The 27,459-nt window shown below is 41.5% G+C and overlaps 2 protein-coding genes across 5 annotated transcripts; one reads left to right on the top strand and one right to left on the bottom strand.

Annotated features, from left to right (window-relative positions):
* The first annotated feature begins 1,424 nt into the window (after positions 1-1,424).
* HSF2 (heat shock transcription factor 2) lies at positions 1,425-16,300 on the top strand. 4 transcript variants are annotated; one of them, XM_053381803.1, is made up of 13 exons: positions 1,428-1,718; positions 5,976-6,084; positions 7,086-7,213; positions 8,243-8,367; positions 8,861-8,936; positions 9,607-9,668; positions 9,795-9,879; positions 10,878-11,023; positions 12,289-12,552; positions 13,541-13,646; positions 13,960-14,013; positions 14,624-14,708; positions 15,598-16,300. In XM_053381803.1, the coding sequence occupies exons 1-13, from the start codon at positions 1,590-1,592 to the stop codon at positions 15,882-15,884; spliced, it is 1,656 nt and encodes a 551-aa protein (XP_053237778.1). In that variant the 5' UTR covers positions 1,428-1,589; the 3' UTR covers positions 15,885-16,300. The 4 variants fall into 4 exon arrangements, with proteins under 4 accessions (XP_053237781.1, XP_053237779.1, XP_053237778.1 ...); XM_053381805.1 differs by lacking the exon at positions 1,428-1,718 and adding an exon at positions 2,074-2,183; XM_053381804.1 differs by lacking the exon at positions 13,960-14,013 and having other exon boundaries at positions 1,427-1,718.
* Positions 16,301-17,248: 948 nt separating this feature from the next.
* SERINC1 (serine incorporator 1) lies at positions 17,249-27,101 on the bottom strand. Its single transcript, XM_053381808.1, has 10 exons — positions 26,906-27,101; positions 24,840-25,001; positions 24,131-24,291; positions 22,634-22,713; positions 21,717-21,854; positions 21,039-21,208; positions 20,480-20,570; positions 19,587-19,728; positions 19,266-19,496; positions 17,249-18,986 (listed from the first exon to the last, which is right to left on the bottom strand). Exons 1-10 carry the CDS (start codon positions 26,942-26,944, stop codon positions 18,848-18,850), a joined length of 1,353 nt encoding a protein of 450 aa, XP_053237783.1. The 5' UTR covers positions 26,945-27,101; the 3' UTR covers positions 17,249-18,847.
* Positions 27,102-27,459: the final 358 nt, after the last annotated feature.

The following is a 27,459-nucleotide window of genomic DNA, read 5'->3' on the forward strand; positions in this document are numbered from 1 at the left end:
AATGGGCATCTCAGGATTCTAGGTGGGTGGTCGAGGGTTCTATGGCACAAGCTGAATCCTCCTTCCATCGAGCACTGGTGGGCGGTAAGGAAATTTTACCATCAAGAAAGATGCATTTGTCGGCGGTAGGTATAAAAAGGTTGACTATATTATAGCCAATTCATTTGGGTTTTGTATCCAGAAAATTTGTATCTATTAAACTTTTACCCAGAGACAACCAAAAGGTTAAGAGTTTCCCCCCAAAAAATGTCAGGATTGGGTACAGTATATATAATCTAACATCACCAGCGCACAAAATAATTTTAAATACTTCCCTGCATATTTTGACCTCATTAATTGGCAGCTTCCCAGCCACAACAGCCTACTGCCTACCCTACTCCCCCCAAAAATAATAATGACCAGTTTTTTAAAAGAGCTCGCTGCTCTTTCAGGGCCCAAAAAACACATACATTGAAATAATGTGTGAGAGGTGGGGTTTTTTAAACATCTGCCTGCACATTCCTGTTGCAGAAGGGACTCTGCAACATAGAGGGGGAGAGCCATGGAACACACCTCAGCCTAGCAGCTGGAGGAGCCCGGCCAGCCTTTACCAGTTTATTGTATTGGTCTTGTAACTGTCACTATAACACTTTTCCAGATGTAATTAAAGAGTATCACAGTGTTTTAAGACCATAATACTAGTCGTTAGGAAGATGATTCATAAACATAGTAGTGATCAGATTTATTTTTAAGGAAAAGAAGAAGAATTCTAAGATGTGCAAATGGCTTTAGATACCTATTAAGTCCCTAAATTACAATATATTCAACACAAAAAACAGTAACAATTTGTTGATGACAAAGGACAGCTAGACATATATAGGGCCTATTACCTTCAGTAGCTTAGGGCCTCATCAAACCTAAATCCGGCCCTGATGCAAAGCACCTGCTTCTGTCACCAATAGCTAAACCCCGCCCCAGCTATTTCTACGGGTGCAGATCTTGGACCGCAACCTGCATTACTAGAAGCGTGGCAACTTCAGGGGCAAATACTAGGCTTCTAATTCCAAAGCCACCGCCTCCCAACCCAGAGCCTTTCCCCCCGCTTCTTTAATTTTTCACCACCATTGAGCCTCGCCCACCTTCCTTCCTTCCCTCCCCTTCGCGCGCGCCGCTGCCGCTCCGGCGTTCCATTCTTATTTGGAGAAGCTCCCCATGATTGGCCGAACTTACGGCTCTCTCCAAATTTGCATTCCACGTCAGTGGAAATTTCCGTCTCCCGATTTATATATTTATTTATTTATTCCGCACCCGGAGCCAATGGGAGCCCCTCCGCTCTCTCCGACGCTTTTCCGACCAATGAAAGGCGAGAATTCTCGCTGTTGTGGCACGTGAGGGCCGCGCACGTGGACTCGTTATGTAAAAGGCGGGGCGAAGAACTCGCGAGGGCCCCCCCCCGCCGCGCGTGCGGGGCGGTGCGCACGCGCCTTGCGGGGGGAGGAGCGGGCAGGCAGGAGGAGGAGCGGCGGCGACGACGGTATTAGCAGCGGTAGCGAAGGACAACGGCGGCACCGACGGCCGAAACTGCCTCAGGCACACCTCAGCGGGCGACGATGAAGCAGCAGCAGCCGGTAACGTCGGCGGCGAACGCGGGCGCCGCCACCGCAGTCCCGGCCTTCCTCAGCAAGCTCTGGGCGCTGGTAGGCGACGCGCCGAGCAACCAACTCATCACCTGGAGCCAGGTAGGCGCTGAGGAGAAGGAGGATGGGGGCCAGGGGAGCGGGATGAGGCGAGGCCTCCTCGCTCGGTAGGCGACGCGGCGCGGAGCGAGGCGGGAATGAGGGAGGGGATCGGTCTCCCCGCCATCTCCCGTCGCCGTTTCATGGATCCCGCGCTGCTTCCTTCCTTCGCACCCTTTTTCTCTCCGTCTCCCCTCAGCCGCCCATCTTCGCGTCTGTGTTGCGTCTTGGGCCTTCGATGGGACAAAAGGCCGGGGGGGGGGGAGAGAGAAGGGAAGGGGGCGTGGTCAGGAGTTGGTCACGCTTTCTGTTTTCCTGACGGGCGTGGGGGGGGGGCTTCACGCGGCCTACCCGCGAAGGGCCCCGTGAGGCCCGAGGCGCACTCGGGTTCGCTATTAGGGCGCCTTCGTCCGAGGGAGCGGGGGGGGAGAGAAGGAGGCCTCGGCAGCCGTCTATACACACCACACGGCAATCTGAAGGCCGCGCTTCGGTTCCCGCAACATGGAACCTTACCCCCCCCCAGTCTACCTAATGGCTGCGAAACAAGTTCCAGGGGAAGGGAGGCGACAGGCAGCCAAATATAAAGGGGAGGAGGATGTGCCGCGCGACCCTTCCCAAACGTGGCTTTGACGTAGGCACGTGTGGATCAGCACATATCTACCCGCGTCCTTAACACGGAGGTGGTTCGCATGTAGGAGAAACGCCTTGTATGGAAATAGTCCGCAACCAGAGGGTGAGGGGTGTTCCTGCGTGTGGTGTACACACAAAAAAAGGCACGAGTTAAGAGAACATACTTAGGTCGTGAGCATCTTACTGACTGTGTTAAGATCTGGTTTGAGGGAGTCCCTGGTTCATGCATTATTATTATTTTCTCCTTAGGCATGAACTTGGTCAGTGGTTCTAGGTGAACCATTACAGTATTATCTTGCCTATTACCTCCACAACATGGGGCTTTACAAAACTGTTAAGCAGGAGTGGCAGAACTGCCCTTACATGTACTGGCTCTTCTCATGCACTCTTCTCATGCACTAACACACATACCTGCCATTTTATTGACTTCCAAGAGTCCACTAATTTTGGGAAGGAAACATGAATACACACAAAGTGTTGGAGTCAGTAGAGAGGTTTAGACCTCTGTTTGTAGCTCCAGGAGATCAGCAAGGGCTGAAGGTGGTTCTCAAGTCAAAAAAGGTTAGTCATTTCTCTTGTAAACAGAGGTAGCCATGTTGGTCTGCTTTAGTCAAAACAGCTGTCTTGTGTATTGAGATGTGGATAATTTTGAATGCACTAAAGTGCTAAGTAATCACTATAGTTTCTTGTCCTAGGTTTGATTCTAGTAGTGCTCCCCTGTAGGTAGGCTTATATGGAGAAGAGGAGGTGGCAGCTCAGTAGCTCCGTAGACCATATTGTGCTGCAGGTTGTTAGATTACTGCTTCTCTGTTTTGCCCCAAATAGACAAATTCCAAGAATTATGGAAGGAGTTACACCTGTATGAATAAAACCTTATGGTGAGAAGCAAAGAACTGAGATTGTTATGAACAAATTGATGAATGTTGAGTACACTCTTTCTGTAACAATGTAGAAGAGGTCCTCTTTCATTAGCATCACAATTGTCTGGGAACTTGTACAAATTGGAACAGCAGGGTAGGAAAGCTTTGGTGATCAATTTTCAGGCAGTCTTTGTATGCCTAAGGCAAACAATGTCCAGATCTCAGGAGGCATTCATCTTTTGCATAGTTTTTGTGTCACATTCCCTATCCTGCTAACAGTGACACTTTATTTTTAGCATATGAAGTTTTAGGTACGTAATTCTTTTGTTTGATTCCAGGCTTAGGAACTATTTGGTAGGTAAAAATAGGCTATTTAATCATCTTAATATAAGCAGTAAGATTTACACTGCATTCCTATTGCTCATTTGCAGTCCATTTTGTATGTCCATGCATCCATTTCAGGTCTCTTTAAGAGGAAGGACACTTTCTATTAAGGATACAGTTGCAGGAATTTGTGCAGTCATGTACACCAGTTTGGCAAAGAAACAAAAGCCAGGGTGTTATGGGTAGATGAAGGGGCAAACAATATAGAAAGGGCATTGGTGGCAGCAAAGGTTAAAAGTTCTGCCTGAGTGCTTGTCCAGGAAATCTCTCTTCATCTTCCCTTGCAGCATTTCTATGGAAAGCTGCAGATGTGGTGACTTAGTCAAGTCTTCATCCAGGTAATGGGAACAATTGAAAACATCCAATCTCTCCTAAAGACCTTTCAGGAAGTAGTACAATAAAGAATGCTTCCGAAGCGTTTGACAACAGGGAAGCAGTAGGTAACAGACGAAGGACAGTGATGTAGTCACTGGTGCCACCAGCTGGAAACCCAAAATTTGCAGGGGACAAGCAGAACAGGCCAAATCTTGCAGTTAATTTTGTAAACAAGAATTTTTAAAAAAACGCCAACACCACCAATAATGTACACACTGCACATGTGCTCTGATGTGCACATGAAACTTTTGTTCAAGTAGACTTTCACGGAGAGACAAGTTGGAAGAATAAGCCTTTTGGCCTGCTCCCTTTCATGACCAGAGCATTTGAATATTTTCTCAATCAAGAATTCTCCTCTTTGTAACTTTCCAATTACTGAGCAACATGCATACCATACTAATAGGGAATATGGTCTGCCTCCTTCATGTTTTATCTGAGTAACCTTGAGGAGTTGTGGAAATAAGCTTGTGTTTTGTCTCCGTTTTTATGTAAGTATAAATAACAATTCTGAAATATTCCAAGCTCAGCCATGATAAGAATGAATATTACTCGGGTATGTATCCAGCAGAATCATTCTGCAGTTGATTCTCATTTATCTGTTTCATTTTTAATTAGCCCCTTCTTCCTGATTTACCTGATCTTGCTGCACTCTGCACATTGTTTCAGTATGCACAAAGATTAGCATAAAAATAGTGGGGAGCAAGATGCAATAGATGATTCCTAACTTGTATCAATGGAGTTGCATTATAAGTGGTCCATATTTCACAAGCATACAGTAAGGTTGATAGTACAATAGTTTTGTAAACAAGCATTTTGGTTTCCCTGCGAATGTACCAGTCCACAAACACACTGCACTTCAATCGGGAGAAAGCTGCACTCGCAGAGCTCAAAGGTTGTTGGATTTTGGCGTCAATGTCACCCCTTGTGGAAAGATAACTGCCCAGGTGGGGGAAGTGATTGACGCTTTCCAACATTACACCACTGAGTTGGATTTGTAGCGCTGCAGAGGCGTTGTTTTGTGCTTGTTGGTACAGCGCTTTGGTTTTTTGGATGTTGAGCAATAGGCCAAGCTTTTTATAAGCTTATGTGAAGATATTTAGGATGGTTTGGAGGTCATCCTCTTGAGTGTGCACACGCTATGTTGTCATCAGTATGCTGAAGCTTTATGCAGAAGTTATGGTAACCTTACTCTTTGTTTTCAGCCTACTCAAATTAAAGAGCTTTCCATCTGTCTGGTATGATTTCTATTCTGGTGGGAAGTTTCCCTTCGACAAAGCGTAGGGTCATGTCAATGAAAATAATAAATAAAGAGTTGGGGTGATAACACAACCCTGTTTAACACCTGATCCAACTGTGAACGGTTCACTTTGAGAGCAATTATCTGCAATTGTTGCTGTCATATTATCATGGATGAGCCAAAGGATGTTCACAAATTCATCTGGGTAGCCGATTTTAAGGAGGACAGTCTACAGGGCAGTACGATTTAGTGTCAAAGGCCTTAGTCAGGTCAGTAAATGCCATATACAGGGATTAGTTTTGATCTTAGCATTTTTCTGGAAGCTGAGCGGTGAAAATCATGTACACTGTCCCCCTAGAAGGTTGAAAACCATTTTGGGATTCAGGAGGGGTAGCCTCGGATATTGTTCAGAGACAGTTTGCTAAGATCCTTGCAAGAATTTTGCAGGCTGCAGCTAATAAAGAGATGCTTTGATAGTTTCCGTAATTCGGTCTATCACCTTTTTTGAAGAGATTGATAATTTTTGCATAGAGATTGATAATTTTTGCATCCCTAAAGTCTGCTGGGATCTCTCTCCCAGATTTTTTCGATGAGCTAGTGAAGTTGTTGTGTAAGTTTAGCTCCGCCCACTTTGAAGACTTCAGCAGGTATCCCATCACATCCGCTGGCTTTGTTGTTTTTCATTTGGTTAATGATAGTCTATGCTTAAGAAACTGTTTTACATTGCTAACCACATTATTTAGGCATTGAATGTGATTGTGATCTTCATTGCAGAATGGACAGAGTTTCCTTGTGTTGGATGAACAAAGATTTGCCAAAGAGATTCTTCCAAAGTACTTCAAGCACAACAACATGGCAAGCTTTGTGAGACAGCTGAATATGTGTGAGTTTTATAACAATATGTAGTATTAACCTTTAGATATACTGGTCTACATTTAAACATTGAACTCCATAGAATTCTGTTCTGAGATGGATTCTACCTTTTATTGTAATAACAGATTCTAACTATTCCTCAGTTTTAATCATTTATTGTACGAAACAGTATTGTAAGGCATTCAGCTGCAGTCACTGACTGGAATGCAAGGGAAAACAAGCAGAATGCATACTGCATATTGAGTGAATCAAAGAAATGTAGACTTGGAAGAGACCCAGAGGGTCATCTATGCAGGAATCTCAACTAGGAGAAGGACAGCTGACGCTAAGAGAGAATTGATTCAAATCAACAAGCTTTCCTCATAGCTGCAGCCTGCAGCTTGGTTTTTGTGTGAACTTCAGTCATGTTTGACAACCAGTAATAAGGGTTTTTATAAGCGTTTTGAGAGCATGTGTGGCAGCTTTATAAAAAAGAAATCCCACGATATTGATAGTATCTTCTTCCAGAAGGGACAGGTTTTGACATGACACGAAGCAGTATAAGTTCATCTCCTTATTTTAGGAAGGACACCCATCTTGTAACACAGCATTGCGTTGTGATGATTGAATGTGTATGTCATATTTTAAGTGGCACTTTAAAGCTAGAACTCTTAGGTAGAGCCTTTATAGTACTAATATATGAAGGCTGTGGTTGGCTTTGTTGTTCTGCCTTCCGCTGCTCTTATGAGAACGGCCTTGTTATCCCAAGATAAAACCTGGGGCTAATAAGGCTGGAAGGGAAACAAAATGGGACCCTGCATAGGTTGATAATGCACCTAGGGTTAGTCACACAGAAACTTGCACAAATGAAGGGCAGCTTGTAGCAGAATAGCTTTCACTAAAGGTAAAAGAAATGTGAATAGGCAGGGCTGCTACCTGCACAAAGACAGCAACATTTTTCACTCAGCTGAAGGAGTATTGTAGCCTTGATTATTCCAGTAGGCTTTTCCATAGTTGGTTTATTCTTTTCAGATGGTTTCCGTAAGGTAGTCCATGTTGACTCTGGCATTGTCAAATTGGAAAGAGATGGCCCTGTTGAATTCCAACACCCCTACTTCAAGCAAGGACGGGAAGACTTACTGGAGCACATTAAAAGAAAGGTTAGTGAAAGGGAGCCTGGAAGCTTTGAACCTTCTGTAAGCACTGATGTAGATCCATGTGAGAGTTTGCCAGGATCTTACAGATAGTGTAAGTGGGAACAGAAATCTAGATTGCAGAAAAGGAACAGTACAATTCAGTTTTATTGAGTACAAAGCAATGCACATGCCAACAAGACTGCCGTGCAACAGTTCAAAACAGCTGCATGCAAGCCTTCAGTCACATCAAGATCTAGAATTACAGATCAAGGATGGCTTACTGTAACCTAAAATACGCCTTCAACAAAGGGGGATGGCCAGTTCTCTGATCTAAAGGCAGAAGCAAGTCTTGGACCTATTTCGATCAGTCTAAGGAAGCGCTTCACCAATGAAACAGAAATCCAGGGAGATTGAACATCTCCCGGATTTCTGTTTCATTGGTGAAGCGCTTCCTTAGACTGATTGAAATATCTTATCTTCATTTGGCACAACTTGACCTATGTCAGATTTCACTTGCTTACCTTGCACACTTTTTCTCCTCCTTTTTACAAACCCCACTTCTTCCATCCTCTATGCTTGCAAAAATTGTCATCTGACCTCATGGAATGTTTGCACTATTTATTTCTTCAGTTGCTACTTATTTGCTACGATACCTGCATAAAGTAGCTTTGGTAAGCATCTGGGTGAAAAGGGAATTCTCTGTAAGAGATGGAACAAGGCCCTGACCATCCAGCTTGAATATCCCTCCATTATTCTCTTGACCTTTCCGCCCTATAATAATCATACATACGTACATAGCACTCCCCTTTTTATTCTTTTTGAATTATTTGAATTCAGCATAGCCTTTGTTTATTTAGTTCATTTTCAGATGGCATATGATCCCTACACGATCTTGCAGATTCCATCCATGTGTACATTTTTGTTAATTGAAAGCAGAAGTACAAAACTCTGCATGGATTCAGAGCAAAACCTTATTTATCAGTTAATAGTCACTGTAATCCATATTTTTTAAAGTAACGTGTTAACTTAAATTTGTGGTGATAATTCTTACAGGTTTCTTCTTCAAGGCCTGAAGAAAATAAAATTCGTCAGGAAGATCTGTCTAAAATCATAAGCAGTGCTCAGAAGGTTCAAAGTAAACAAGAGACTATCGAATCCAGGCTATCTGCTCTGAAGAGGTAAATAAGATTTCTAGCTTGATTTTTCAGGAGGATGAGTATGAAAGACTACTACTTCATCTAAAACTGTTTTTAGATATGCTGTAAGCTTCCCAGAGTGGCTGGGGAAACCCAGCCAGATGGGCAGGGTATTTACTACTACTACAATTATTATCATCATCATTTATATCATTACTGGTGGGTTTATGGCACTTTTAAGGAAACAGTTGTTTATTAAGGCTGGTGCTCACCTAAGTGTTACTCTTGAGTAGACTCATTGAAATTAATGGCCATGACAGGTCAGTGTCCTGTTGCACCAGAAGTGGTTTAGTCATGGTGGCCACATGACCCAGAAAGCTTTCTGTGGTCAAACACTGCCTCTTCAGCCTGAAGCAAGATGAGTGCCCCATAGTCACCTTTGACTGGACTTAACCGTTCTGGGGGTCCTTTAACTTTTTACCTTTATCTAGGTCAGTTAGTAATCCTTATATTGACTGTAAACATTTTGAAACAGAGAAAATGAATCTCTTTGGCGGGAGGTAGCAGAACTGAGAGCAAAACATCTGCAGCAACAGCAAGTTATTCGAAAGGTAATTATGTATCTTCTTTCTTCAGAAGAATAATTTAAAGTCATTTATAAATGCAGTGCAAAATTGGAAGGGAAGCAGTTATTTGTATATTGTAAAGGGGAAGGGGTTTTAGTGGAAATTGGTAGCTTGAATGGTAGGTGACTTGCAAGAATTCAGTAAAGCTTGAAATTATCTTCTCGGAGATAAAGTGGGTGGCAAAAAGCTCAGATGATCTGTTTAGGATATGGTAGCATGAAATGTAAAGGGCATTAATAATCTAATTTTGTTAAAAATTGTATAACAAATGGTTACGAGATAAAACGCAGGGATATACACAAAATATAAAACTTGCAGAACTCCATGTTTTATATTTTGAATGCCTTTAAGTTCCATCTGTAAACATTCATTTCTTCTCAAAAATTTTAATTTGTTTTTAGACAAATCTGATATCTAAACATACAAAAATTAGGCTGTTTAGGGATTTGCACTATTATCTCTGCATTAAATCATCTTGTCCTTAACATTCCTATTAGGAAGGTGACTCTAAGGCTTTGATATTTCAGGCTTTAATTCTAGCCTACTTGACTGTGTATAGTACCATAAAATAAAATTGAATTATTGAGTTCAGTTGAACTTGCTCCTAATTGTGTGTAGGATTTTTCTAAAGGCAACATTCTGTCTTTCTCTGCAGATTGTACAGTTCATTGTCACCCTCGTTCAGAATAACCAACTTGTGAGTTTGAAACGAAAACGGTAAGCATCGGGTTGACGATACTTGAATTGTAAGACAGGTTTATTTTGTGAATATATAGTGTTTATAGAAGCATAAGTTTAAATCCTTGTGTTTTTTAGAAACATTTTTTTTCTTTTATGATTTAGCCCATTGCTTCTGAATACTAATGGGACACCGAAGTCCAACATATTCCAGCAGATAGTCAAAGAACCAGCAGAAAACAAACATCATGTGAGTTAATTCTGAAATTTACTTAAGGAAAGTATTAAAAAATGGACAGAATCACTGCTTGGTTGGACAGAGAAAATACAATATTCCCCATGAAAACGAGTACAGTAATCATTATTCACATAGCCCTTGTGTTGGCTGTTCTCCTTTATATGGAGTGAAAATAGATCAGGCATATAGCAGTAAGGTACCAAGAATGCTGTTGACAGAAAGGGAGGGGGCACCATGTCATAGAATCATAGAATAGAATCATAGAGTTGGAAGAGACCACAAGGGCCATCGAGTCCAACCCCCTGCCAAGCAGGAAACACCATCAGAGCACTCCTGACATATGGTTGTCAAGCCTCTGCTTAAAGACCTCCAAAGAAGGAGACTCCACCACACTCCAAGTGATGCTTTTCCATAGCATTTACACCCAATACTGCATTGTCAGATTATTGTTTAGTTTTGATAAGCTAAATGGGGTGGAAGCAGGGTAAAATATTCAGCTAAAAGAACAGGTGTCATTGATGTGGGAGCTATTTTTTTCCTTAGACACAATCTGAAGAAGTCTTGTCTGTACACATTGTACAGATTTTGCATTCTTTCTGCATCTTCTCCCACAAATTATTTCACTATGTTGTAACTTTCTTCCATTCATCTTGAACCCTCTAAGGCCCACATTGGTTGTGAAGGAGAAAATGTATTCCCCCCCCCCTTTATTGTGTACACACAAACTTCCTAATTAGGATGGCAGCTTTTGTTCAGAACTGTACTTACTGTCTCACCCTCACCTTACAAAGTTAAGCGGAGGGTGGTTTCTCCAGATTCTCGTCTTAAGCTGCTTTTTACATTTGTCAATAAAGCTCATTTGGAAATTGTATCATTTTCCTCCTAAATGTTTGTTTAGTATGATGTCTGAATTTCTAATGATTTATAAATCTAAATGGGTTTCAATTTATGGTTGATTTAAATTTTAAAAAAATCATTATGACACTATTTTGGTTCTTGTAAATGGGCAGGTACCACACAGCAGGACTGATGGCTTAAAGCAGAGAGAACAGCTGTCAGACGATATTATTATTTATGATGTCACTGATGATATTGGTGATGAAGAAAAACTTCCAGTTACTCCAGAAAGCAGTGAAGATGCTGCTTCAGACTCAAAGTAAGAAAAAATATTTGTACATATTTGGAATTAAATATCCTCAGGCACACTGACCTACAGAAATTATGTCCCTATCTTACTTGATAGTTTAACCCTCTAGGTCTTGTGTAGATCCCAAGATAACTGTTTAATCAAAAGATAAGATCCAAGATATCCAATAGGTTAGTCTATAAATTTTAACATTAAATCAAAATTGTTCTGAAGGGTAACTGGTGAAAGGTGTAAGCTTAAGGGAGCCATCCTAAAGCCTATGGACCGCCTCTCCTGGTATGCCCCGCAGAGGACCTTATGGTCCACAAACAATAACACTTTGGAGGTCCTGGGCCTCAAGGAGGTTAGGCTGGCCTTGACCAGGGCCAGGGTCTTTTCAGCTCTGGCCCTGGCCCTGGTGGAATGCTCTGTCGCAAGAGACCTGCGGGATTTGACATCTTTCCGCAGGGCTTGCAAGATGGAGCTGTTCCAACAGGCCTATGGTCAGGGCCCATTCTGGACCCCCCCCCCCCCACTTTTTTTTGTTATAAGACCCAGTATACAAGTGGCTGCCCTAAGCCTTTCCACCGGCTCATATAAGACCAGCACAAACAGTTGCGCCTGGTGAGCACTCAGTGTTCCCATCCCCTATAGATATAATCTGTGAAATCAGAATAATCTGATTTTATTCTACTCCAAATTTGATTTTAAGCTGTTTTTTTAATTGTTTGTTTGATTTATGTTTTTAATGTATTATACTTTGATGTTAGCTGCCCTGGGCCCGGTCCTAGCCGGGGAGGGCAGGGTATAAATTATTATTATTATTAGAAGTGGAGTGAGTGGAGCTTTGCAGTGGGATGTGATATAACACCTGCTAAAGTCTCCCTGATGTACACTCACAAAAAGCTCCACAGGCATATACTCCCAGCAGTATAGGATGAAATGGGGTGTGTTGGAGCAGATTCCTGGGGGCAGGATAAAAAAAAAGAAAATTAAAATATGCTACCACCTGCCGTCCTAGCCACATTTGAGTTGGAAGAGCTTACCTCTCTTCTCTTTCCCTGGACCCCAACAAACAGGTACTTCCCTCTTCTACCCTTCCTCCAAAAAAGAAAAGAAAAAAAGAAACGTACTGGTATTCTCAGTATTTGAGCATTTAAGGAAGTGCAGAACAATGGCATTATGTAGCTCATAACAAGGGCAGCAGTTTAATAGCTGTTCTCTACATCAATATGAGCTGCAAAGGAAATGTGGGTGTTGCTTCTCTTGAATCACATTTTATCTATGTATTGCAGTTATAGTCCTGACATTGTAATAGTCGAAGATGACAATGAGGATGACTATGCTCCTATAATCCATGAAAATACAACTGCTGAACCAGCCACAGTTCCATCCAGTGATTCTGTCAGTCCTTCCCCATATGGTGCAAGCCCATTAATGTCTGGTGCTGTTCAGTTAAACAGCCAGTCAACCTTAACAGCAGAAGACCCAGTCTCGATGATGGATTCAATACTCAGTGAGAATGGAGTGATTTCACAAAATATCAATCTTCTTGGAAAGTGAGTCACATTCTTCAAATCATCTTTAAAGTTCACACTTGTTCTCTCTCTTTTTAAGAGCTTCAAGAAGAGCTACATGAATATTTAAATTTGCACTAGTTCTCTGATTTGTTGCTTTCTGAACATGGCATAGTGGGTGAGATTCAAATGTTTCCCAATTCTAAATGCTGGTGCTGACCCATTTACACAGTTCAGGACCTCAATACCTTAAGGACCGCCTCTCCCCATACAAACTAACATGGACCCTGCACTTGTCATCCAAGGCCCTTCTCTATGTCTCCCTTCCCCAAGATGTTCAGAGAGTAGCAACACAAGAATAGGCCTTTTCAGTGGTGGCTCCCCGTCTGTGGAATGCCACCCCCAGAAATGCTAGCCTGGTGCCATCCTTACATGTCTTTAGGCACCAAGCAAAAACATACCTCTTTACCTTTGGGTATTAAATAATCTGTGGCCTGTTAAGGAGAGGGAGACTTACTATTATATTTTTTTATATGCTCGGCCAGTAAAGCGAGATGAGCGCCACAACCCCTGAGTCGTTCGTGACTGGACTTAACTGTCAGGGGTCCCTTTACCTTTAACTAAAATATGTTTTTGATGTTGTACACTGCCCTGGGATCTTTTGAATAAAGGGTGGTATATAAATCAAATTAATAGTATTTCTTCAGTATTCCTCAGTTTTGGATTCTGTAGTCAAGGTACAGATAGCTTTTAGAGTAGGTGCTTATTTCCATAATAATCTCATGCTTAGTGTTTACTGAAAGACTAGTGGTCTTCTGTAGAATCAGTGCATGCTTGATCCACTATATACCCCCACTCAACATCATGGATCACTTGCAGATACCTAGAATTATACTCTTACCTGTTGAATTCCAAATAATCATAGTGGTTGTCCTCTTTACCTTCATTTTTCTTCTGCACTTTGATTCATTTGTACAATATATTTCTCAGAAAAGGTAGAATTTCATGGGGTTTTCTTGCACTCCTTTAGGGTGGAACTTCTGGATTATCTTGAGAGCATTGATTGCAGTTTAGAGGATTTCCAGGCCATGTTGTCAGGACGACAGTTCAGCATAGATCCAGATCTCCTGGTTGATGTAAATATTTACACTATATATATGTATATTTTACTTCTATTTTCCTCACAAATTTGGCTTTACAAAGATTTTGTGGAAGAAAAATACATTTGCATTTTTTAAATGTGTTATACCTTAAAAGGTCTATATTAACAACAGCTTGAGACTGCAGTTTCAGAGAGCAGCAGAATAGTAGTTTGTGCTTGAGGATTTGTGCAGAACATTTCTATTTGTGGCTATTTCAGGCACAAAAGATTAGTTTGGTTTATAAGTCACCCAATTTATATCTAGAATATAGAATTTTAAAACTTGGTGTACATTTTGTCTTGTCCAGCTTTTTTCAAGTTCCGTGCAGATGAATCCTACAGGTCATATCAATAGTACAAAAGTAAGTTTTAAAGTAGCACAGCAGTGGGAAATACGGTGTAATGTCAATGGCCAGTTGTCTAATTAATCCAGATGCATAGCATGTTAATATTTGTTTTAACATTTTGTGTGCCTTAACAAGGCTGATAATGACACATTATTTAAAGATGCAGCTGTTTTCCTTTTTGTGCTTTCCATATTTTTTTTCTGCATTTTGAAAAATTACACATGTGCATCTTAAGTTTTCAAGTTCTATATTGGGGGGCAGCACATGCTGCCCGGAACATCAGTTTAACACATCATTATTTTAAAAAGTTATTATCAAAGTACATGTAGCATTCAAAAGAGGGCGAAAAACACAGGCTAAGAACTGCTTTTGAAACGGGAGATTTGCATCATTTTGAAATGTATTCTCCTTATTTTAGACATGCTTTCTAGAGTAAAATTTGAATGTGATTGGGTGGATATACCCATGGTGACAGTCTAGATTTCTAACACTCCTGTGTCCCAGCTGCTAGATAAGTTCCTGAACATTTGCTTGTAGCAGTTACCTTCTAGACAAATGTTTTCTCTGTTCCTAAAAAAAATTAGTACCAAGTCATGTGATTTTTGTAACCATGCTTGCTTTTAAGGTGGAGACAAAGGGAATTGAAACTATGAAGACTAATAGTGCTCAACCATCTACACAAGATGTGCCTAATTCTGACCCCAAATCAGGTTGATATGCAAGTTCTCTTGGTTTCAGAAATGTAGATTGGGTATAATTTAACCTGCATTCATAAATACCCTTATTTTAGACACGACATGAATAAAATACCGTATTTTTCGCTCCATAGGGTGCACCTAATTTTTAGGGGGGAATTCAAGTAAAAATATATTATTTAGGCTCTGTTCAGCGCTCCCTTTCACAGGCCGCATGGAGTGTGGGTGTCGCTCTTGGGGGCTTTTCCCCTAGGAGGGAGAAGGGCAGCCAGTCAGTGATGGGCTGCCCTTCTCCCTCCTAGGGGAAAAGCCCCCAAGAGCGCCTCTGCAGGGCAGCGGGATGAAGGCTCGCTGCTGCCCTGCCGTGCGCTCTTTAAAGGGGCTGCGCGGCTTCTACTGGCTTTTCTAGGAGATGGGGGAATTCCCCCACCTCCCTGAAAAGCCTGCAGACGCCACGCGCTCTTTAAAGGGGCTGCACAGCTTCTACTGGCTTTTCTAGGAGATGGGGGAATTCCCACCTCCCTGAAAAGCCTGCAGGCTGCCATCCGCAAGCATTGGGAGCCTGGCGGGAACTCCTGCCAGGCTCCCAAGGCTTGCGGATAGCTTCCTGAAGCCTGGAGAGCGAGAGGGGTCGGTGTGCACCGACCCCTTTCGCTCTCCAGGCTTCAGCGAAAGCCTGCATTCGCTCCATAGGACGCACGCACATTTCCCCTTCACTTTTGGAGGGGGGAAAGTGCGTCCTATAGAGCGAAAAATACGGTAGTTAACCTGCCCAGTATGTTTGGAAAGTGAGTTGTAGTTGTGCTGTACATTGCACAAGTTTCTCTTCATTTTTTAGCCTTTTCTATAGGAATATAGAGCAGTTGAGTAATTATTGTGGTTTGGTTTGTTTCTTGCCCTGCAGATAAACAACTCATTCAATATACTGCCTTTCCCCTACTTGCATTCCTTGATGGAAATCCAGGCTCAGTGGAGAATGCAAATATGACACCTGAATCAGTATCTTCTGTGGATAAACCAATAGAAGTAGATGAACTCCTGGAAAGTGGTCTGGATCCTCAACCAACCCAAAGCAAACTGGTTCGTCTGGAGCCACTGACAGAAGCAGAAGCTAGTGAAGCTACACTATTTTATTTGTGTGAACTTGCTCCTGTGCCAATGGACACTGATATGCCACTGCTGAACAACTAAAACGAGAGAGTTAAAGCAAACTATTTATTGAGGCTATTGTTTGGGATCTATCTTTTGTAAATGGCATTTTGTGAGCAGCTACTGTGGAACCTTAAACAGTTTGTTCTATCACTTTCCCCAAAACTCGGGTCTCAAAAGAGCAGTTTAAACATTTATACAAACCATCAACAGTTCACAATGAGTTCATTCTAGTGCTGTCATATTTGGAATTATGTATTCAGAATATGCCAGGTAATTGGATGCTCTGTATTAGCCACTCGCAGTTTTTCTTGTTCACTTTTAGTCCTAATGTATGACATACACAAGTAAATAAGTAACTCTGGATGGAGGTCGTAGCACTCAGAGTTTAATTCTTCTGTACTTTGTTTTCTATTTTTACAACTTTGTTTAAATAAAACTGTGTTAGGGGACCAGAACTGAATATAGTGCTTCATTGAATTGACAAGTGTCCATCTTAATTTTATAGTCGTAAGAGTATCCACTACTTGCTTCACCCCATAGGCACAAATGCTGTTGAATGGGTTAGGGGTTTTCTGTGAATGTGTTCTTTGTTAAAGGGGATTTTCAGTAGCAGGCTAGAGGACGTATATTCAGTACTCTGAAAATGTATGGCCTACAGCCACATTGGGTAAAAAAACAAAACAAGACTAGGAAGACCTAAACAGCCATCTTTTCTGAATGTTTACTAAGTTATAGCATACACACAAAATGACTTTAATATTAAAGCTACCTTGAAATTGCATTCATGTTGAGCCTAAGTCAGCCATTAAATATATATAAGTATTTTTTTATAGAAATTCACCACTGATACTCAGTAATGCACAACAGTGCTGCTACAGCTGAAACTGTTCTGTCAGCTGTGCAATCCTTAAGGAAAAGCAAACCAGAACTGTACCTTCCCATTCAAGCAGCAAAGCACAGTATTTGAAGATTTCCAACAAACAAAAACACCTAATAGTTTCTGTGTTATGTAGACTTAGGATTTTCCAGGTACAAATCCACTGCCGGCAATGGACACACAAAAGATAATACCTTTGACACAAGAATCTAACTAAAAATGAGTATTGGTATACATCAATTTATCCAGGAAAGTATTTTTAGAAAGATACAGAACAACTTGATTTACAAACTAAGCTCAATTATACCCACTCAAGGAACAGATGGAGCGAGGATATTTTTTTAAAAAGTAACTTTTTAAAAAGCTATAAAAATAACAGCGGTACCTGAAGTCTACCTCATCAGCGTGAAATATACTATACTACAGCTACCAGCAGTGGGGGACAGCAATCCATTTCACTCCTTAATTTCAATTTAATGAGCGCTAGTCCTAAATACCTTCCAAGTATTGATTAGGTTTTTTTAAAAAAAAGACTTATCTTGGTATCAAATGGTTACAAAAATGAAAAGCCTAGAGCATGCATTAATATTTCACTGCACTTCACTTTAAAAAACAAATCTGGTCAAAATGGCAACTATTTTTGATACCCCATGCACATTTTGAATAATTTCAAGTACAACCTTAAACATTTACTCCTGTTCATTCTTTAAAAGAGGCCTTGTACTTACTCAAACCTGCAAGTACAAAAACCAGTCCTACAGAATTGTAACTGTTTTCTTAAATGCTCACACCAGCCCTAGTGACAGCTGGGGACCTTTGTCGTTTAAAGTGTGGAAGGGGGGAACCCTCCACAAATTGATTAAAATGGCAACTGAATCACAGGTACATTCTTTCCCTTCCTACTAACCCTACTCCTTGCTCTGCTCTATCATCAGCTAAGGCTCATTAGAGTTGACATTCCTGTGCTCCTGCTCATCTGATGTTTGTTCAACAAACAAAAGATCATACCTCCTACAGATCAGCTATGATCTAAAGGTAACCTAGACTTAACACACACCTGATATGCGATTCTCATTCAGCATCAGACTCTCCTAGACAACCATCCATTCATGCTTCAGCTGAGGTAATACAGTATCCTCCAAAGGCTTACAACCATTACTGTCTCTCCTATCTGTCATAGCCATATTTTTCTCATCTTTTCTGAGCAAATCTCTCAGTTGCGAAAGATTATACTTCCTTGCTAGACCAAAGTTGATATTTTACTAACTAGAAAACTGCTGTGTAACAATTATTAAGCTGCAATAAAGGCCAGCAAGATTGTCATAGATAGCCCTAGCGTCTAACACACTTCATGGTTCCCCATCCGATTATAACTGCAAATATCTGACTTTCAACCCCGGCCTATCTACATGCACTGAAAAATACTGTTTTAATGCACCTTTGACTGTACACGATCTAGAAATTCTTCAGTAAGCAGTAGGGCTGAGCCAAATATTTGTGGGGTTTGAAATACATAGAACTGTTGTTCTCACATCTAGTTTGACCCTAAATCCCTCTCCAGGTGCTAGTTAGGGGGAAGGAAATATACAGAAGGGAGCAGTGGGAAAGATCACACTAGCTCTGCCCAACATTGCCTTTTTCATCACTTTCCAATTGGTGATATTGTGAAGCGGAGAGATGTTTGTATCTGTGGAGGCTCCCAAATGGAAAACCAAGGTTGTCACCCACAGAAGCAGGGAGTCTCCATGGATGCAAAAGTCTCCCTGCTTCACACAGTCACAAATCGTAAAAGTGACGAAAATAGCAGGGTGGTGGTGGTGGTGGTGGTGGAATCTTCACCCCTACTCTACCCACCATATGTGTTTACTTTCCCCCAACATTGGAAGAGGGCTCAGTATTAATCATTAATATGTATTATTATTATTATCATCATCAAGCTCAACTAGAAAACAGTCACTGAAATAGCAAGTGAACATGATTTAAAAGTATAACCATGCAGAAGACATGATAAACTATTCAGACGATACATACACGTATTATTTACAAATTACATCTCGATGTTGAATACTGTTAGCTTCAAATTAGCAACAAAATAAAGCAAGAGCTTTCAGATGAGACACTTGGCTTAGTCAAATTCACGGTTTGTTAGAACAAGTGGAGCCACCAGAGTCCACACGTAGAGGACTATGCCAATCCAGCTGGAAGAGATCTTCACCCAGACAGATGGCCACTTACTGGTCATTGATGCAGAGGCAGGGTCAGGGCTGAGAAAGAGGGGAGAGAAAGTGTTAGCCGACTCATTTGTGGAACTGAATAACTACCTTTCTTTTGATAATCACTTATTTTATTAAAATTGAAAAAATTATGTAAGAATCAAATTCACTGCCACCGATAATCTATGATAAATGGGAGAGGAGATTATGAATCCAACATCTGCCTCTCTGCCCACTTCAACCCCAACGGGTGATCAGCACTGATAATGCCAAAAAAATGTAGTCTATGGAAGTGTCGCCCTTCCATAATTTCCTGCAAGATCCACATACCTGTACCAGTTGGTTAGGGTCATCATGATGTAAAGCGAAGCAAGAAAAAGCATGAAGTGAAAGAATGAATAACTGTAAGTAACTCCATCTCTCTCATTATCAACAGCACGGTGCAAATCATCTCCTTCATCAAGAGAGCCTTCACTCCTGGGAAGTCCATCTTCTATCAGTGTTGACTCATCACTGGTTAATGTCAGTTTATTTACCTGACTATTATTGGATGTCCGAATGCTGCAGTTAAAAAGTGGATAGTGTCACTAGATGTCCTTTTTTAAAAAAATAACTGAAAATTGGAAAAGGTTTTCCAAAAGTTCTGCTCACCTTGAGTACAGAACACACATTAAGAACAGGATGAGGCCTACAATTCCTTGGGCATCCCACCAATGGACAAACTGACCCTTAGTTGGAGTGCTTGTGGAATTATAGCCAATTATGTTCAGCAAGCTTGGATTGCATTGTCTGTCTAGATCAGTAAAGACAAACAAAATTGAAAGTCGGATTATTCTACACAAAACAATCTATTTCTCACAGAAGCAATGTCCAACATAATAATATACAAGAGGTGCTAGCCTTTTACACTGCTTGAAACTGTTTTTGAGCTGTTTGTTATGTAGCTTTCCAACTGCAATGAAATACAGCTATGGCCTTTCCATACAAAGGATATGGGATTAACAGTGCTTTCTTTGAGCACTGTACTAGCAACATCCCCATGCAATAGAAGGACAATGGCTAGTCTTGCTACTGTGTGGTGAGAGAGCAAGTGTTCAGAATAGTGTTAGAAACTGATATATGAAAGCAAGGAGATGAATGGCACCCTAAACCTAGGTTATGGGCACTGCAACCGAGTATCTAGGTGCACTTTTTTAATAACAAGAATACAAAGCTAAAAATGAATGAACTGCCCGCCCTACAAGAAGTCTTTTGTATACAAAAACTGCAATCCTAATCATGCTGACTTGGGAGTAAGCTTCATTCACTTTAAGAATCATTTAGATAACCACAGATTCTCTAACAATCAACAATTTATAGCATTCTACCTTGCACTCTGAAATACTTTTTGTTTAACAGTTTTTTGTCCCTTCAAAGCTCCAAAACATTCAAAAGTTTTTAAATCATCCAAAGTAGGTGTGACAGCAATAAACAAAGGAGTTCTGCCAGAGTCACTTCTGGATCATAACAATAACAACAACAACAACAACATGAAATCTCCTTACCTGGCTCATTGGTCATTGCAGCCCAGGTTAGATACATTGTATAAACGGTGATCACAGATGACTGTAACAACCCAGATCTCGGTTGTGATTCCTATATGCAGACAGAAAGCAAAACAATACAGGTAACTTGCATATTGCGCTGATTTTTCTTACGTGATCACAACTTAGCACAGGGTGGGAGAGTAGGAAATGAATGAATGAATGAATGAATGAATGGAGAGCAGAGGAAACCAACTCTCCATTTACTTATCCCCCCCCCAAAGCTGTAATTACAGGCTTGCCAGACTTCGGGAAGGTGGTGTGAGGACTCTGGCAATGTCCCAGAGCCCTTGTGCCTCCTTCCCAAAGCTGGGTAAGGAGTCCTTCACCTTGTGGGGTGCTGGGAGCAGTTCCAGGGTTTCCTGGCTTTATATGCTTTTGCATGTATGCAGAGACCATACACCCCCGAACCAAATGCTTGGATAAGATGTGAATTACATGTATGTAGAAATTTGACAAACGGCTGATGTATTAGCCAGATTCTTATGAAAACAAATATCCACTTAATGTAACCTCATACCTGGATTTTAGGCAGAATTGACATTACAGATGCTCCAATGCACAGCAGCATATTGACACTGATGAATGCCTTATTTTCAGAACAGCCATCGGGCAGAGTATAATAGACATAAAATAGGACAATTGCCACCAGAGACAGAAGATAGTTTAATGCTGTGGCAGACAGCAAAGCTGTGAAGAAGCAAACAAAACTGGATTCAGGTTTTATTAGTACTTTTGAAGGAGGCTCACTAGAGCAGTGATGAAAAATAAATCCTATGGTAGACTGTTGGATAAGAAAAGTGATCTGCTGGATTAACTTCAGGAGGCAGACTAAACTACTATTGCCTCTAGAAGATCTGGAAAAACTGAATCAATCCTCAGTAATTATAGTTGTTACTATAGCCGCATCAATTCAGGCACAACTTTCTCCTCTTCTGACCCCATGTGATCAATACCATTATTATGCTTCTGGGAACACCAATTCCCTCTTAAGCATGGTATGTTGGGGATGGGAGGGATTCAGACTCTCAGTTCCGCACATGCACAAAAGCACACCCTTCCATGGTCAGCAACTAGCAAGTGAAGAGCAACATCAAAGAGTTCTGAGCTCATGACTCCTACAACTTAAATTTGAGCACTGCATGTCCCAATTTTAATAAACAAACCCTGTGATGCTGACCAACAAACCACTACATACCTGCATACCAGCATCTTGAGTTTCCTTCTTCCATCTTTTCGACCCAAGATTCATTCCAAGAGTGGGCAAAATCAATAAGTAAAACCAGCTGGATAAGAATGAAGCAGAAAGCACCAGCCATGCCTACATAAAACCACACTAGGAAGAAAAATAATTAATATATTAATTTTCATAAATATTTTTTCTGTTTGAATTGTTAGCATGTATTGAGTGATTCAGAGTCATCAGGGTAAAATTTACTCGTAAAATTGACAATTAAAAAATAAACAAGGCTATGTCCCCAGGTAGTTTATAATCTAAAACCAACAGTAAGGGAATCACAAGGATTTAAGAGATAAATATGAGTATGTGACTACACATACATAAAACTAGATTCTTTGGGAATGATAATTAAGGGATTATGCTGAAGTAAGGAACCTCCAGCCTGCAGGCCAGATTTAGCTCAATTTGGCCCACAAAACTGTTTTCCCTAAACCATGGCCACCTGACATCATATAGGATATCAGGTATGAGGCAGGTACAGACAGCACTGGATTAGCTGTGTAACTGAGCTCAGCATGGGGAACTCAATTGGACAGCCGATTGCTGAGGAATGTAGCTTTGCCAGTCCTAAACTGGCAATACCCCTTGTGCTATGGTTTCCAAATGCCCGACAATCAGCTGGCTGTTGAGCACTTGAGAATCGCTGCTCAAGGGACACTGACAGGTAGTTGGGACCACCCATCTGTCTAAAGTTGGCAAACTGAGGTAGGGCCAGAAAGGTTTCCCAACCCTGGATCATGCCAAAGACCTACACATCTTCTCCAGTGTGACAAATCAGAACATTAAGATCTGTTAAATAAGAACTCAGTATCACATTGAAAGCTATTGGAAACAGTTTCTGTGCAAAATATACATGACTTTCAATGCAATCATACCTGTTGTAAAGGGTCCTTCTGGAATAAAAAATGCTCCAACTGTAATTGCAACAGCTGTGATGAATTTAAAGAACCAGAATCTGAAATATCACCAAAGAACCATAAAAGTTAGGGTATCAGCAGTATTTTTAAAATTTATACTTTACATAATATACTGTATATAATATTTTATATGATCTCTTCACTGCCCTCCACTGAACAGCCTTCAGGTTTTGTTATTTACCGGTATATACCTTGTGCAGGAAACACAAGACTACAATTTATCCATATCCCTCTCTCTATATCTATCTATCTATCTATCTATCTATCTATCTATCTATCTATCTGAATGAATTTATATACCACCCTATACCCAGAGGTCTCAGAGAGGTTCACAGAATAAAATGAAAATATAAAACCAAAATACAAAATACATAATCAAAATAAAACAACAACCCAATAACCCCCCCAAAAAAAACCACATTTCAAAAGGGCATAGGATGCCAATAAAAGCAACCAAAGGCCTGGTTAAAAAGGAACATTTTTGCCTGGAGCCTAAAGGTGTATAATGAAGGCACCAGGCGAACTTCCCTGGGGAGAGCATTCCACAGACGGGGAGCCACTGCAGAGAAGACCCGTTCTCGTGTTGCCACCCTCCAGACTTCTCAAGAAGGCACACAAAGGAGGGCCTCAGAAGATGATAGGTTCATATGAAAAGAGACAGTCCTTGAGGTATTGCGGTCCTGAGCCGGTTAAGGCTTTATAGGTCAAAACCCGGAAACTACTGTATTTTTCCGTGTATAACACGCTCCCATGTATAAGATGACCCGTTTTTTTGGACCTCATCAAAAGGGGGGGAATTGATCAAAGTTGTTGTGCTTGGGGGGGGGAGACTGCCCACAGTTGCTGAGCTTTGGGGGTGGGGTCAGCATCGCCAATCGCTCTACAGCCTGCCCGCCAATCAAAATCGCATGCATCACTGCGGCAAACAATCGTCTGCATGCACACCACCAAAAGCCCACCTGCACGCTCAGCACAACAGAAGATTGCACACACACCTCGATGATGCCGAAAATAGCACGCACAATTGCCAAAGCCGCAGATAATCGTTAGCAGGACTTGCCACAGCAACCTATCACACGCCCTATCGCCTCTGCAAATGTCATGCTGGCTGATGCCAACAATCACCCATCCCCCCTCTGCTCTCTGTGTACAAGACGACCTCCTATTGTTGCATATTATTTCATAGGAAAAAATATTGTCTTAAACACAGAAAAATATGGTAATCAGTAGCCAGTGCAGTCGGACCAGGATCATTGTAATATTCTCAAACCATCTTGCATGAGCAACCTGGCCAATGAATTCTGCACCAGCTGAAGCTTCCAAACCGTCTTCAGAGGCAGTCCTGTGTATAATGCATTGCAGTAATCTAACCTTGAGGTTACCAGAGCATAGACAACAATATTTAGGCTGTCCCTGTCCAGATAGGGGCATAGCTGGGCCACCATTTCTTCTTACCCATTGTGTATTGCTGCCCTTGGATCACTGCTGCTCTTCACTTTGATCATCATTAAAGAGAACAGGAGAAAGAACATGGCCATACCAAAGCACACCCGATATACTGCTTTATAGCCTACTAGAACATCACAATTCACTTGGCCATCACAAAATCCAGGAATCTGTAATGAACAACATAAAATATATTAACATATGTCAATGAAGAACCCAAACTTTTTGTTTTGTTAGGAGCCGACTATGACAGGATCATTTTAACATCTCTTCATTACTTGAAATTTGTACAGATCTAAGGTTCTCACAAGCCAATGTTAAATTGAAGATTTAAATACATAATATATATATTTAAATACATAAAATATAGTCCCCCGGTGTTTTCAAAAGCCACATACATACATGTATGTATACTCCTGGTCTGAAATAATAGCTAACTAATACGGGAAGAAGGCAAGGTTTTACAGACAACCATTATGCTAAATGTTAAAACACTTCAATGAAAGGCAGTCATAATGAGAGAACTGCTCCATAGTTAGGCCTTAGCCTATGTAAACAAAACACTAAATAACATTCTAGAATAAAAGGAGGTGCGGATACAAAGGTGCTCTCTAGAGCAAGCAGTGCTTCTGAAAAGATAAGAAAATACAAGTCAAACCCAAACTACAGTAGCAGTGCCACAATAATTCTACCATAGTTGTCTCACGAGTAAACTGACCTTCTTCAGCTGTTCTTCCATTCCTGGAATTAACATCACACATGCAACACCCACTCCAAGGAGCAAGAACAGAGCATATATCACCCTTGTTATAGTGGAGTTATTTCCACTGGGGCAGCATCGGCACAGCAGACATGGGGCACTGCCACACAAACATGGTATCTGATGAAAGAAAGGGAGGAGTATGAGGACAAAATAAAAAGTTATGCTCAGTTAATTACGTGGTTAAAATGTTTAACTACTGGTTCTGATGTCATAATATTTAAGGATAACACCCCCACTAATGTAATTATTTGTAATCTCATATTCTGTATTACGTTTTCCTGTATACCCATTACTGCAAAGGCCATGGTTTTGATAGTAAAATGTGTGCAGATATGAGCAGTATGTCCTTTGGCTCTTGATTCAGTGCCATAACACTAATAGAAGCATGAACAAGTCCTGCAAAAAAGTAAAGGTGATGTTGCAATGCTGCTTCTCAGATGGCTCTGTGATTGCCCCATGTACAGCCAAGACAGTCATCAGACTGTTTACAAAAGTTATTAGTTATGCTTACCAGGGCAAATAGTGATGTACACCATAGCCAAGAAAAAGTGTATGACTTACAGTTTGGTGGAGATTTGTTTTTACTTTATGCCTGCATCAAAGATATATACTGAATTACACACTTTACTTCAATATCCTCAGAGGTGTAGGGGAAAATATAGGACAAGCTCTTACTCTAACTTCCAGCAGATTAGGAGGAATGCACAACAGTTAAATCAGCAAAAGTTTAAGCAACATTCTATCAAGTTGCCCAGTCTGACCATTGTAACTTTCCACTCTGCCTTTATTATTCCATAGGAGGAATTTATCCCAGGGAACAGATAAAAAATCCACAAATTTCAGTCTAACAAAACAATAATATGAATTTCTACTACTGCTCAAGATATTGTGTTGTTTTTCCTCAAAAAGTCCACATTTTCTCTAGATTGATTTGATTCTCTCTTACACACCTACAGATGATCCTACTTTAATGCAGGGTTTGTCAAAAGGAGGTAGAAGCCACACTTTCACTCATAATTTTCAGTTCTGTAATCCCACATATACTGCTAGCATGGTGACTTAGCATACACTGCGGAATAAAATGGTACAAACATTTGCCAGATGCCTTGGAACAATAAACGACCCTGTAAAATTAGAGATGACGAAACCCCACCACACACACAAACACCTTTCACACTGCAACTTCAGAACCCCTTTATAGAGATATTCCTAAAAATGACCTTAGGAAGCTATCCACAGAGGAGGAAAGCATGAGGGCTGGATAAAAGATGATGCTGGTCTGGGGGGGGGGGCGGAGCAACTACCTAGATAGCAAACTGCCCTCCAGGAAAAAAGCGAGGAACTGTCAAATTTCAAAGGGCCGATGTTTAAAGAGGCAACATCACCAATCTATAGCTTAGGGCCCCACTCTCTTGGGGGCCCCCAAAAAATTAAAGGAAAAAAACACCGGATGTAGATTTCCAAAATATAAGATAAAAAACAAAAATTAAATAAAACCTACATACAGCAACAGCGTTTTGTGTTGTGTAGGCTCCTATGATGTAAGTAATGAGCCCCGCCTGCTAGCCTGCTCCTAAAATATCACATATAAAGGGCCCCATTACCTTCAGTAGCTTAGGGCCTCATCAAACCTAAATCCGGCCCTGCACCAACCCACTGCTTTCCATTACTAAGGGTTTTTAATTTGGGGTGCGTTATCATTTTGCCATAGCACCTGCAAGGCGCAGACAACAGGGTCGAGACGTTAACGCGCCTCCTCCATCAGTTCTAGGGCGTTGGCAAACGAAATCATATTTTATATGATTTAAACAAAGGGGACGCATCACGGCCAGGGAGGCGCCGCCTCGCCGCAGAGAAAGAACAGCGCGCGGGGATGCATGGGGGGGGGCGCAGTCAGAGAGCCCCCTCACTGCGCCTGCGCCTCTGGAACTGCTGCTGCTGCCACAGCCGCCGCCCCCGCGACTCCCTAACCCAACGAAGTGGGGCCCCGAAGGAGGAGGCCGCGGTTCCGGCCACATTACCCAGCTCGCCATGGAGCAGAGGCCCAAGACAGCCCCCATCTTCTTCTTCCTCTTCTTCTACTTCTTCTCGCGGCGGTTGAGTTGCGCGGCAGCCCTTTAAAGATGGAGCCAGCGGCACCGAGCGGCGAGGGCTTGTTTACTCTCCAGCCTGCCTCGCTCACTAACCACGAGCTTTGACAGGCAGCAACGCGTCACTTCCGGGCTGAAGGAGGAAGTACAGCCACTGGCCACCTCCCACCTCAGCGCACAGGATTTAGTAGGGTAGACTCGCACGGGCATCTGACTTCTGGGTTACCTTAAAAGTATTTTATGTTATGCTGTTTGGTTTGGTTTTTGCGGCAAAACAGTACGGGGAAAATCCAGGGTTTAAACGTAGGTGTAGGGCAGCAATGTTTCCTGTCCCCATTCGCTAAATGTAGCTTTAATGTATTGTTAATCTTTTGTTAGAAGCCGCCCAGAGTGGCTGGGGAGACCCAGCCAGATGGGCGGGGTATAATAATTTTTTATTTTTATTTTATTTTATTTTAATAACCTAACCTCAACAGAGGGACGTG

The sequence above is a fragment of the Podarcis raffonei genome, chromosome 3 (genome assembly GCF_027172205.1).
Source record: "Podarcis raffonei isolate rPodRaf1 chromosome 3, rPodRaf1.pri, whole genome shotgun sequence".
Lineage (NCBI taxonomy): Eukaryota > Metazoa > Chordata > Lepidosauria > Squamata > Lacertidae > Podarcis > Podarcis raffonei.

Coding starts and splice junctions, on each gene's coding strand:
- HSF2 (XM_053381803.1), top strand. CDS start 1,590: ATGAAGCAGCAGCAGCCGGTAACGTCGGCGGCGAACGCGGGCGCCGCC. Junction 1,719..5,975: donor AACTCATCACCTGGAGCCAG/GTAGGCGCTGAG, acceptor TCTTCATTGCAG/AATGGACAGAGTTTCCTTGT. Junction 9,880..10,877: donor CAGCAGAAAACAAACATCAT/GTGAGTTAATTC, acceptor GTAAATGGGCAG/GTACCACACAGCAGGACTGA.
- SERINC1 (XM_053381808.1), bottom strand. CDS start 26,944: ATGGGGGCTGTCTTGGGCCTCTGCTCCATGGCGAGCTGG. Junction 25,002..26,905: donor TCTGCTCCATGGCGAGCTGG/GTAATGTGGCCG, acceptor TTCTTTCATCAG/ATACCATGTTTGTGTGGCAG. Junction 18,987..19,265: donor ACCCTAACCAACTGGTACAG/GTATGTGGATCT, acceptor CCTCTTTCTCAG/CCCTGACCCTGCCTCTGCAT.